The following is a 12,886-nucleotide window of genomic DNA, read 5'->3' on the forward strand; positions in this document are numbered from 1 at the left end:
ACTACACTTAAACATCACTACAGGAAAGCAAAAAGTTGAACTATTGGAGTTCAAAGTTTTCCAGGTGGTGCATCTTTCATAGTCAAATTGATTTGACATAATTGTTAATAATAGCCATTAGTAACAAAGTACAGACAGCATCTCCACAGGAGGCATTGAGTCGTGCATATTTAAAAGTGTTTTTTTTTTTTTTTTGTTTGTTTTTTTTAGTATAAATACATTCACAGCCTCGTGATGAATACCTGAGTATAACTGATGTACCGAAGAAAAATTTTGTTTACTGCTCTGTATACCAAAAAAAAAAAAAAAATCTAATCAGCTCACAGTGTTAAAGCTGGTATTGATTTATTACAAACCCATCAGAATCAGTGGGTTTGTTTTACTATCCAGTATGGGTAGAGGTGGGTAAATTATTCCAGCAATACAGGTTAGCACTAAATTATCCAGCTTCACACTTTGAACCAGCATTGCACAATCACTGAAACAGGCAAAGGACCCACTGTGATACTATATAACTGCTCTCTGTGGAACTGTGTCAGAATGGGAACTTAACTTTTACCATCTCCTCTAAGCCTCTCAACTGACTACACAGGATTTTTATGTTCTTACATGTTTGCTATTTAAGGTCCTTAAACCCTCTCAGAAGTGATTTACAATTTTTTTTAATTGCCACAAAAGCAGCACAGTGACTATAAGCAAAGGGAATCTTCTCACTATGTAAAAACTTATCAAAGACAGCGGTGGGAAAAGGAAATACATGACCTGTGGTTACGTGCCTGTTAATTCCCCACATACTTCCACCAATCCATTCCACTGAGGGATTATTTGGTTTAAAGCTACGATGGTGGGCACTGAGGGTGGGTTACCCTCACATCCTTAAGATTTTTGTAGGCACCATCTCCACCTCACTGAAAAGGACTTACGTTTCTGTCTGGATAGAGAAAAATACTGATTGAAAAGGATTACTAATTGGAAAATAGTTTGCTCTCTTTTTTTTCTTGCAGTATATGTTATTCTTTATTGTAAAAAAAAAAAAAAACAAATATATATATATATATATATAACCAAAGTGCTTCTGTGGAAACATAGAAAACTTTTTTAAATAAATTATAAATGTTCCAAATCTTGAAACATTTCTTTCCAAAACACAAGGAAATTAAATTGCATTTTACAGCAATAAATATGTGACTGGAGTGATTCACTAAAAGGAAAGCTTCAGTTGAAGGCACCAGGGTCCACATAGGGGTAAGCTAGAAAATCTCCCAGCTTGTTGCCTTCAGTGTCATAGTGCAGCATCTGGAAACATTTGTTGCAGAAGAGACATGGGTCACTTGGAGCAAACTGGTCCTTTGTAGTAAGCCATCTGTTAAAAAAAAAAAAAGATTACATTTTAAATATTTTTAAAAAGTGTATTCTAATAAATCTTTAAACTTTTTTTTGAACGCACCTTCCAATGAAGACATGGCAAACTGCACACTTCTGGGTGGAAACCCTGTGCTTGTGAGTGAGAAGTGGGTACAGCTTCTTGTCTAGACAGTCATTGGCGTGAGCAAGTCTGAAATGTGAGAGTGCCAAGAGACATTTCTTGAGGTTGCAGGTTGAGAACCTTGAGTTGTCTCTCATCTGAGACATTGAGAGATGCATTCAAGTGTAGTTACCCTGCTCACGGCAACAACAAAAAAATTCAGTTCAGAGACATTTACAAGTGTAATAGTCTTGTGAAAGCAAATTAGCAACAAAGTCTTGTGAGAGCAGTTGGATCTCATCTGACAAGAAGGCGCATTATTTCAAAAGATCATAGCAATTCGGTAAGGAGATTCCAAATATTCTGTTAAACTCATGCCAATTAAATCAGGCCTTGTGCAGTAGTTTAACTATTAAAAGGTACAGTCTTTGATAGTTTTATTGACCATTGTTTTTCACGCAAGCACATGTGCTCCTCACTCAAACTAGGAGCTCATTCTGAACAATTGTGGAACAAGATGAAATAATCCTGGATCACTGCATGAGTATTTTGATGTTCCCAAGTTTTACATTACTGACAGATCTAATAGATTTAAAGTATTTGACTATTAGATCAGCAGACTGTACATTTCAATGTTTCAAAGACTCAAACCTGGCAGCTGCATCTACCATTTGATATTCTGCCAACTGGGATTGAAAGGGGGACAATTTTTTTTTTTAATAAACTTTACATTTGGCTGATCCTCTCTTTCTCTTTGATTGTAATATTGTTCTTTATAGGAAATTATTTTCCATCATAAATTCAGTCATAGCCCCCCCAACACCAATGTACCAATACAAACTAAACTGAGAAACAATACCCCTGGTGGCCAACATTATTTTGATTACAGAACTTTGGAAAAGTCAAAATTTAATCACCAGTTATCAATGATGTATATTGTGATTGAGAGAACTACACTTAATGTTTCTTACTGGTATGACGGAAATGGAACCATTGTCATATATTTCTATATTTTTGAAATTCAATTTCTTCAGTACTAAACTAATATATTTTTCGTCAACATTTTTGGGTTTTCATCTTTTTAAAACTCCTGCTTCCCAACTCTTGAACATTCATACTTGCCATGCCTTTTAGTGAAAGGCCTATCGAACAAGGGAAAAAACAAAAAACAAAAACATAGCACTAACCTGACATCTGTGATAATGACAAGATGTTCACAGTCTCCCTGATGACAGTAGAGGTACGGGAAGCCCACTTTTACTTTGAGATCAACAAAGCGCGTGTCCTCCATCTTAGCCTGGCTGTACGTTGGGAAGTTGTGTGTCTTTGCCCATTCAATTGTTGTCCTGCATATTTATAATCATATAGATATACATTTAAGTAAAAAAAAAAATAAAATAAAATAATTTCACATCAGTCAACGTAGGGCCTCTACTATTTTATTGCTTTCATTTCAACAGAGGGCAGTTTTTTTTTTTTTTTGTTTTGTTTTTTTTTTGTTTTACAAATATGCCTCTGGGGAATAGAAAATTACAAGAGTGTGATTACTCCATATAAAGTTAATGAATGAAGAGTAATGTGGCAAAAAAAAAAAAAAAAAAAAATTATTTCTGTGGTAACGTCACCTTGCCAACAACACAAGGTTTTAGAATATTTTTGAATTAGAATGAAAGCAGATCAAGTGTAATGCTCCCCTCCAAATATTTCCAACCACATTCTATGATCTGTTAATGAGTGTGATTAGAACAGGACTCACAAGGAGTCAATAAATGTGTCCATTCAAACAAAGATCAGTGCTGGATTGCATAAGCTGTTGTATTAATGGAAGCAACACATTTAATTTCCAACAGTCTTAAAGAACTATTTCTAGTAAAAAAAAATTACTATTATATTATAGTAATACTATTGTATAAGTATTATTACAATATTACAAATACATCTTAATAAAATCAAACATTGTTGTTTGTAAATTTCTGATTTAGTGTAGCGTGACCAAACAACATATAAATCGTTCTGAGGTGCTGTTGACTCTAACCTCCTAGAACTTTTCTTTTAAATGATCTACAAGAGTTGCGTTTCAATAAAATACATCAGTTCAGTAAGGCTATGTTCACATTTCAAGTGACCTGATCACATCAGTTCAGAGCTGGAGTTAAAATGTTCCTCAATTGAACATTTGAAGTTGAATGTCATATTGTCACTCTATATGATAAGTATGCTTTTTTTTGTGTTCTTAGCCAGTCTACAGACTATCAATGTACTGTCTAATGTTTGTGTGAGAGAGAATGAGAGGCTGATTGAATCAACACATAATGGAATATGGTTTCAGAGATTTGATAAAGTTTAGTATTTTGGTTCATAATGAAACTGGATTGGATTGTGGCACAGTCAATCAGTTGAGAAGGCCCAAACCAGCTATGAATACCATCTGACTGATTAGATATCCAATGCGTCCTCAATGTGTTTTGTGTGCATTCATGTCTTTCCTTTGAACTGTCCACTTGGTATTTCAATCACCCATAATATGTTAATGCTAAGTCTCAACTGGGCTTGTGCAGTAGGTGGAGAAATAAGATAATGTTAACCAGGCAATAACAAATCAGACGTACATGCTAATGTCTTGACATTCTGGGAATCGCATGTCAATGTAGAAAACTCCTTCGAAGAAGAAGAAAGCCGACTTGAAATGATCCTGAAATCAGAATGTAAAATGATCTATGTTTTGTGAGATGGTCACACAAACAAGACTTTTCCTACACCCCAGTCATTATTGAAATAAAGTCGTAGCTAGAATTAATAGAGGTCACTAAATATGGATACAATGTGTGAAAAAACATTATGTTTTGATAGTGCAGAGTGCTTGAACCCTCAGATGATGTGATCTTACTTTGCTGATGAAGTCTGGAGCCATGTCTGGTGTGTTGCTGAACTCTCCACACACTTGCAAGTCGCTGACACAGCAGATGGCATCCCGGAGCTGTGTCAAATTGTGTGAGCCCAACATCAGCAGAGTCATGTGGGGTCTGTTGTGGTTAAACTGAGAGGAAATTAATGAAAATCTGTCAGTACAATTAAAAGAAACATTTAAGAATGGTGAAAATGTGGGTGCTTTGGACACCCTGAGAAAAAAACAGAAATGCTTACTTTATCATAAACAGCAGGGTAGTAGACATTGATGGTTAGAATAACTTCACCTTCTGGGACCACATCAACCGCATCATTGGGTTTCCTACTTAAAGCTAAACTCTCCTGGAAAATCACATGGAGAACCAAGCCTTGACAGACTGACCAAACACAAATTTATTTCTCAATCTATCAGACTATCAAAACCTATTCTATCATACTAATTTAGGGTGCAACTGAGTAACACCTCAGTAATATTCCAATGGACTCACCAGTTCATCAGCGTACAGGTCATGTCTATTCTTGCTGACTTTCTGAGGACGTTTGAGATCTTGTTTCTTCTTCCTTTGTCTGTTGAAACCAAATCACAGATTCATTTTTTTTAATGGTGTTGGTTTTTCCATGAGTCTGAATTGCAAGAGTGGAGAAAAACACATACATTAGTGTTTTAAGTGTCGAATTTGGAGGTACAGTTTCTGCATCAGACCGCTGATCTTCAGGATGGCAACAGAGTGAATCGAGACTGACAAGAAAAGAAAAATAAAAATAAAATTTGAAACCTTTGAAAAACAAACTGGGACAGCAATGTGTTGAACCACTTTCATTATGGAAATTTTGAGGTGACATTGTGCACCAAGACTGAATTGATGAATTCTTTGCCCTTAACATCCAGAGTCAAAGATATCCTGGACTCCAACTCGCTTCCTTCACTACTCAAGATAAGACAACAACAAATGTACAACAAATATCCCTGTGAATAACTATGAGATCCAGAGTCTGTGCTACCAGGAACCTCAGATGGCAACTGATGATTACCTACATATGATACCAGTTAATCTGCTAATTATAGTTATATCATTTGTCTAGTTTTATGCAACCAACAAAAACTAAAACTCTGAAACATTTGTCTTCAGCGATGGAGCTATGCTTTTACTACAGCTCCTGTACAATCAATCCCACATCTACCTCCATCCACGTGAATTTGCCATATCACCACATCTTATTATCTTCATGTCCATTGGTGTCTGTTTGGCTGTGTTTTTACTCCAACTGTCCTTTCTTGCAACATTTTACATACTGATTTAATTACTTTACTTATCTAGTATATGGTTGTACTTTTTTTCTTTAAACTTATCGTATGTCCTTCATGAGTCAGTCTCCTACATAGTCCAGTCTCGAAGAACCTATTGAAAGAAATATTTATTCTGTAGTAGAGGAGGTGAAGCTGAAGTAAAGAGTGTGCCATGTCTGTGAACCTGCAGATGGCCTTCAGTTTGGCCATGGTCTCCGCATCGGCCCCCATCTCTTTAGCAAATCTGGCGTCGAACACGTCGTCGTCCTCCTGCTTGTGGGAGAAGTCTTCCGGCTTCAGTCTGCTCAGCCACTCGCTCCTGAACGAGTCGATGTGAAACACTTTAGTGTTCACGTCCACATATTCATAATCTGGAATGTTGTCGCTGCTGCTGGCTGCTTTAGCGCTCGAAGCCGCCATGATAACGCTGAATGATGCAGGCAGGGCCGCGAGGCTTCATGGGTAATGTAGTCTGTTTTTACCCCCCACCTTTTTTTTAGATTTGTGGCTCTAGGTATTAACCTACATATAAAGATGGCCCCAGAAACAATTTGTTTCTTAATAAATATAAATACTGTTGTTACATCATGGATTTAGCCCCAAAAATCTATTTCAGTAACACAAGTTGCATCCACAGATTTCTCCAACAGAAGATATGAAAGGACATATATATCTTATAATGCCTGACCCAAGAAATAGTGGTAAGAAAATTCAATTTTTTTTTGATTCTGAAGTCTTTATCTGGCCTTTAACAAAATGGAAAAAAACTGCTGCCCCTTCTCTTTTATATTTTGGCAAGTGGTGCTCTCCTCAATGTATGTATCAAATATGATACTCGTTATGAGGTTGCTTATTTGGATAGTTAACACATTATGAAGAAATATACAGAGTAGCTATGTGTTTGTTGAAATTTCTGTTATAATTCAGAGATTCTTTGTTGCAAAAACGGTTTGAGGTTCAACTGCATTGAAGCATAAACGTCCTGCTAAATAACAAAATAAATGTATTTTCTGTAGGAGACTTCTTTTCCTCCTTTTTTCTTTTGTTATATATTTGACTAGTCGTTATCTTTTTTAGGCTGTAATACTCCATCATGCGTTCAGATAGTTTTTAACTACACTGTGTTAGAAGAGGAAAACTCATAAAGTTACATCAAGAAAGCTGGGTGCAGAGCAACAGGAGAAGAAACCCTTAAAAAGAGATATTCTGGGACATCACATGCATACAGATAGAGATTATAAAAAAAAAAATCTGAGAAACCAATTTCCTGTGCGTCATAGTTGGTTTTAAACCATAATTGGCAGGTCACAGTAGCCTAAGGGATTTGCTTTTTGGTGACATTAAAATAAGCACAGTGCTGTAAGATAACTATGCGCATTTAATCAAGCGTTGCATTCAAATGCCGTCTTGACAGCCCCACGATAGACTGCACCTAAATGAATGAATCTTTGCTAAGATAGTAAGCATTTAATATCCAAAAAGTCCATACATATATCCATATCTGCTTTTTATCTAGTTTATCCAAATCAAATCATTCTATCCGGACCTGTCCATACCATTTATTTGTACTATAAAGATCGGGCCATTTAAAAAAAGAAAAAAGAAAAGAAAAGAGAAAAGTGGGCTGGTTTCCAAATCAGTGCCACTCCTTTCTCGCCTTATGCCCTTAGGTTATAAATACCGCAGCTGGTCAACCCAGTTTGACAGAAATATTTTGTCTTTCGTACAGATTCTGATATTTTAGCGATATTGTATTGCAACATCTTTGTTGAACGTTTCGGATGGAGGGGGATTCATTGCAACAGGTAGGCTGTTTGACCGCCATCTTTCAAGTGTGGGTCCTGATCGGTTTGACTTTTCAAACACTTTTTCTTTTTTCGACTTTATCATTTAAACATTAATGCAAGGCACAATAAAGGAACCAAGCTCTTAAGTGTTTTAATATCACCAAAACACCAGACAACCCCGAATAGTTGTCAGGCTGGATTTTGCTGAGCAAAACCTGTAGACTAGTCGAACTTTTTAAAAACAGATTTCTTTTTCTTTTTTCAGGTTGACCTGGACAGTTCCAGCGGGGATGCAGCGTAAGTGAAATAACTATGTCGTCTTTACTTTACATTTTTAATGGCTTTTATGCATAAATATAACTTTATTTGATAATAATAAAATGCGCTGAATGCTGAGTCCACTTCATATTAGATATATTTACTGTAATACCACCTACACACAAAAGGCCAGTACAGATGCTGGTCAAACTTTGCTCCTTAATCTCCCCTCCAGTCTTGCTTCACCCTCTGTGCTTGCTTTGATAATTGTGCGATTAAAAAAAATAAATGTATCCAGTTCTGTTTAATTTAGTAATTCAGAAGTTTGCATAAACATATAAAGTGGGGGTTTATGTTTTCCAAAGTTAGGCTGCTTGGCTTTTAATGTTTTTTCATGAATTACATTCTGTGAGATTTGGAAATATCTACTGGGATATTTCCAATATTTCATTCAGATCTCCTAAAATGGATCTGGAGACTTCACTGAAGGAATGTTCCACTGCCTTGGACCTTTTTCTAAACAACAGATTTTCTGATGCACTGGCTCTTCTAAAACCCTGGTTAGTACTAATGTTCATATTAAACTCCATCTCATGTCTATATGCACTTGTTTTTTTTTTTTTTTTCGTTTTTTTTTTTTTTTGAGTATTCAGTGATGAATAATCAGTACATTAATCCACCTCAGGAAAAGTCAGAGCATGTACCACTCAATGGGATACAGCAGTATCTTGGTGATGCAGGCAGGTATGACCTTTGAGCCAAAGGACGTGGATGCTGCCATGACATCACTAAGAGAATCGCTGCAGACATGCCAGAGGTATGATTAGAGAATATCTAAATACTTCAACAATCTAAAAGAAATGTATCAAATTTGGATTGTTGCAATTTATTAGTTGTAATTTATAACTCTACAGTGTAGAGTTAGTTGAGATGATAGACAATTTCTTAAACAGCAGATATATCCTGCTCTGCTACTTCTCACATGGTGAAATTGCTGCCATGCATTGTGTGCTCCTTATTGTTGCAAGATTTCGAAGGAAAACTGGCATAGTGGAGACTCTGACTAACCTGTGGTACAGACAACCAGCTGAGAGACTGACAGAGGGTGAGTGAAGGACTATCTGTTCTTCTGATTATTCCCTTCAGAGGACCGATGCACATAACTGATTGCTATGTTATCTTTTATTAATTAACTCTGACCACTTTACACTAAATATGTCAAAATTTCTTTTGTATCCAAGCTAATGTGTTACTTTTTATTTATTTAATCTAACCTGTGTATTAAATTTTCGTTAACAGACGAGATGCATGCAGAGCTGTGCTATGCTGAGGTTTTGTTGCAGAAGGCAGCTCTTACCTTCCTGGATGAGAGCATAATTGGCTTCATCAAAGGAGGGATGAGGATCCGAAGCAGCTATCAGATTTTCAAGTGAGATACTTTGTGGGGACTTTAGTTTCAGTGAGGTGGGTGGGTTGATGGTTGATACCTTGTGCCTGACTGATAATAAGAGAAATCATTGCCATATTGACATGAATTATATTGTGCTTGAAAATATTGTCTTTCCAACCAGGGACTGCCAGGCCATGGTAACTGCTGCAGAAAACACAGAACAACAGAAAAGTACACACATTCATTTTAGGGGCGGTGTCAACATGGGCATTGGCTCGTTCAATCTGGTGAGAGCATGCACAAATACTAATGCTAAGTATGTTGGCTGTGGAATATGTTTACCAGTGATCAAAGATTTAAATGTGTTCTTTGCTATCAGATTCTGTCTCTGCTTCCATCAAGAGTTCTCAGACTGATGGAGATTTTGGGTTTCTCAGGGGACAGGGTAGGTTTTATCACACAGTGATTAACGGGATATATTTTTTCCCATGGGTTTCTGTCAAGTGAACATTTGATTACTGTCTGCCAGGAGTTGGGTTTGTCACAGCTGAGAGAGGGAGCAGCTGACAAAAATCTGCGCTCTATCCTCAGCACCCTGACCCTGCTGATGTTTCATCTCTACATCACGGTCATACTTGGTGAGCATGCTGTAGGATGGGATGACATTTAAATTTCTAACCCGTTCATTGGCAGTTTTTAATAGTCTGACAGTATTTACCTTTATTAATCTTCTCTAAGGAACTGGTAATGGAAACCTCACTGAGTCTGAAGCGCTGCTTGAATCCTACACTGAAAAGTTCCCTAATGTGAGCAGTTTGATTTGTGGATTATGTATGATAGAAGATATTGTTCTGTATTGCCCTAATCAGTGAAGTTACATTATTTTTTATTTCATCTGTTGATTTCTGTCTGTAGGGGGCCCTGATTCTCTTCTACAATGCAAGAATTGCTTTGCTGAAAGGAAACTTCAGATTTGTGAGTATTTATGATGTCTAACTGTCTGGATTAAAAGCCACCCTGGGCTCACCCAGTTGTAATGAAACACAACTGAGTTTGTGGGTTTTTGCAGGCCCAGGAGAAGTTCCTGGCGTGTATTGCTGCACAGAAAGAATGGCGTCAGATTCACCACCTGTGCTACTGGGAGCTGATGTGGGCCTACTCCTTCGAACAAAACTGGATGGAGGCTTATCGATATGCTGACCTTCTCTGCAAGGAGAGCAAGTGGTCGCAGGTACCTAATGCAACCTTTTGTCCTGTGATCAAATGTTTCATGTCTCTTCTATGCTTTCATCTCATTATAACATTTTTGCTTCTTACTTGTAGGCCATCTATGTATTCCAGAAAGCTGCCATCTTGAGCATGCTCCCAGAGGAAGAAGTGGCTAAACTGGGAGAAAATGTGGTAGAATTATTCAGGTGTGTTGGAGAGAGCAAGATCAATTCATCTCCACAATTTGAATGTTTATATGAATGCAGTAATTGTGACACAGTTTGGTTTTTGTTGTTGTTTTTTTAGGCAGGTGGATGGACTCAGATTAAGAATTGCTGGAAAATCAATTCCAACTGAAAAGTTTGCAGCAAGCAAGGCCCAGCGATACTCATCCTCAAACCCTGTTAAATTAGTCGTTCCTGCTCTGGTGAGAATTAACACCTGAGCCTCAATTGCAAGTGGACTCTTCCAACATTTCATTCCCCATTGATCTCTTCTGTCACAGGAAATGATGTATGTGTGGAATGGCTTCACAGTGGTTGGCAAAAGACCTGAACTGACTCAAAATATCTTGTCCACCCTGGAAAAAGCGGAGGAGCAGCTCAGAGATGATCCAAGTGAGAGGAAAAGCAGAACTTAAACACTTAACTATAAAATATATAATATACAAGTGTGTGTGTGTGTGGCGAGAGAAATAAGCATTTGGTTTCATGTGTGTAGACCCAACAGAGCATCACCTGGATGATCAGTGTGTTGTCCTGCTGTTGAAGGGTTTGTGTCTAAGACAGTTGGGCTGTCTGGCCCAAGCTGAGCACTGCTTCAACAATGTCATTTCCAAGTGAGATCATCTTAAGACACAGCACATTTGAGGAAACAAATGAAATTTGTTCTGGGAAAATAACTTGCTGCTTATTTTGCAGTGAAAACAATCTCATGTATGACAACTATTTGGTGCCATTTACCATGTATGAGCTGGGCCTGTTGCACAAGGAGAAAGGTGACATCAACACAGCTATCACAGTGATTGAAGAAGCCAAGTAAGTGTTTTCACTCATGGAGTGCCCTAGTTCTCTTTGTTGGATTGTATTGGAAAAAAGTAAAATTTCCAAAAGAAACTTAAATTCTGCCCTTATTTTTGTTCGATCAAAAAACTTTGTCCCACTCAGAAATTATGCATAAATATTTCTCTCCAATATTACGTGGAGAGGAATACACTTCACTACAGATTGTTTCACAGGTGAGATACTTAGAGCCTCGCTTTTGCAAACCCTACCAAAATTTCAACGTATACAGTTCTACACTAAACAGTTGTTGCAGGGGAGAAAATCAATACAGAAAAACATTTGTATTGGATTATTCATCAAAGCAAACTTCATTTTTATTGGTTGTGAATGTTTCGAGTTCTTCTGTTGATAGGAATGTTTTGCTATGTAATCATCTGAAGGAAAAATTGTGTGCAATATGGACAAGCACACATTGTAAGGTAGCAAATATGAGCTATTTGTAGAGGCTTTTTTGTTTTATCTCAGACATGCTACGCAAGGTACTAAAAAGTTGTCTCACTTTTAGGATGAACTACAAAGACTACAGCATGGAGTCAAGGCTACACTTCCGCATCCATGCAGCCTTGAACAGCATGGGATCCTTTTCAGCCAAACTGCCACCTTCGCGTACACCAGCCTAAAAAGCCATGGCAAATGTGACAAAGAGGAGGGTAAAAACTTGACACTGACTGAACTTGAAATCCTCCAGATGGACATCTTGACATCAAGCCCTCCTATTTTGATAACGCAGATTAGCAGAACTGTTAATTGAACTTATTTCCTTGTTATTGAGATTCCTTATAATGTTAAGGGTGCTGATGTTGTAATAATCCAATCCAAGCCTTTTGTAAATAGATTTTCATTCTATTCATTGTGTGCCATAGTATTCAGTCTGAATTGTTAACTCATATCACATCAATAAATTGTATAATCAAATTATATCCTGTATTTTATGGTAATGTGATTATAAGGTATTTGCAGGATCTTTAATCGTGGGACTAAACTCCAACTTACTCAAAGGGCTGATAATCAACTGTCTTAAATAAAGTTATACTGTACTATACTGTGAGAGCCCAAATGAATAATAATAGAAAAAGAGCAGGTGGAACCTCGCCCAACTTCACACAATGATAGTTATGTCCATGGACCCTGTATCAGAGCATTTTATATTGTGATTATTGGCTATAATGTGGTCAAATTGCTTTTGTCCAGTCGTTAACAAAAAGAAAATCAAGGGCAGTAATATTAAATCAAAAGACAACTGACTGCAACCAATAATAGTATCTAATTAACTTTGCATCTGACAATTGTTTTCTCAAATATTCAATTTTATTCAGTAACATGCCCAAAACACAAACAACCAAAAAAAAAACAAAAAAAAAAAACAAAACAAAACACAAAACAAATAGTGCGAGATTCCCAGCATCGTTCTCTGAAACAGACCGGAATATTCCACTTATTTGTTTTTGTCTGGACAAAAGTAAAATGCTGAGTTAATTGTCATAGAGAACTACAAAATATTGACATTTTAGGAGGTAG

At 37.0% G+C, this 12,886-nt stretch overlaps 2 protein-coding genes across 2 annotated transcripts; one reads left to right on the top strand and one right to left on the bottom strand.

Moving 5' to 3' along the window:
• Positions 1–1,075: 1,075 nt before the first annotated feature.
• snapc3 (small nuclear RNA activating complex, polypeptide 3) lies at positions 1,076–6,080 on the bottom strand. Its single transcript, XM_029497332.1, has 9 exons — positions 5,845–6,080; positions 5,028–5,111; positions 4,861–4,939; positions 4,610–4,714; positions 4,353–4,502; positions 4,075–4,157; positions 2,653–2,811; positions 1,448–1,555; positions 1,076–1,363 (listed from the first exon to the last, which is right to left on the bottom strand). Exons 1-9 carry the CDS (start codon positions 6,078–6,080, stop codon positions 1,216–1,218), a joined length of 1,152 nt encoding a protein of 383 aa, XP_029353192.1. The 3' UTR covers positions 1,076–1,215.
• Positions 6,081–8,167: 2,087 nt separating this feature from the next.
• Positions 8,168–11,988, top strand: LOC115046397 (tetratricopeptide repeat protein 39B-like). The gene is made up of 16 exons (XM_029506733.1): positions 8,168–8,265; positions 8,391–8,522; positions 8,734–8,810; positions 9,005–9,134; positions 9,277–9,382; positions 9,475–9,540; positions 9,625–9,733; positions 9,834–9,901; positions 10,011–10,070; positions 10,165–10,326; positions 10,419–10,510; positions 10,611–10,731; positions 10,810–10,921; positions 11,025–11,142; positions 11,225–11,341; positions 11,874–11,988. Exons 1-16 carry the CDS (start codon positions 8,171–8,173, stop codon positions 11,986–11,988), a joined length of 1,680 nt encoding a protein of 559 aa, XP_029362593.1. The 5' UTR covers positions 8,168–8,170.
• The last annotated feature ends 898 nt before the right edge of the window (positions 11,989–12,886 follow it).

This window comes from Echeneis naucrates, chromosome 1 (genome assembly GCF_900963305.1).
Source record: "Echeneis naucrates chromosome 1, fEcheNa1.1, whole genome shotgun sequence".
Lineage (NCBI taxonomy): Eukaryota > Metazoa > Chordata > Actinopteri > Carangiformes > Echeneidae > Echeneis > Echeneis naucrates.

Coding starts and splice junctions, on each gene's coding strand:
- snapc3 (XM_029497332.1), bottom strand. CDS start 6,080: ATGGCGGCTTCGAGCGCTAAAGCAGCCAGCAGCAGCGACAACATTCCA. Junction 4,503..4,609: donor ACCCTGCTGTTTATGATAAA/GTAAGCATTTCT, acceptor ATTTCCTCTCAG/TTTAACCACAACAGACCCCA. Junction 4,158..4,352: donor CTCCAGACTTCATCAGCAAA/GTAAGATCACAT, acceptor TTCTGATTTCAG/GATCATTTCAAGTCGGCTTT.
- LOC115046397 (XM_029506733.1), top strand. CDS start 8,171: ATGGATCTGGAGACTTCACTGAAGGAATGTTCCACTGCCTTGGACCTT. Junction 10,922..11,024: donor GCAGCTCAGAGATGATCCAA/GTGAGAGGAAAA, acceptor TCATGTGTGTAG/ACCCAACAGAGCATCACCTG. Junction 11,342..11,873: donor ACAGTGATTGAAGAAGCCAA/GTAAGTGTTTTC, acceptor TCTCACTTTTAG/GATGAACTACAAAGACTACA.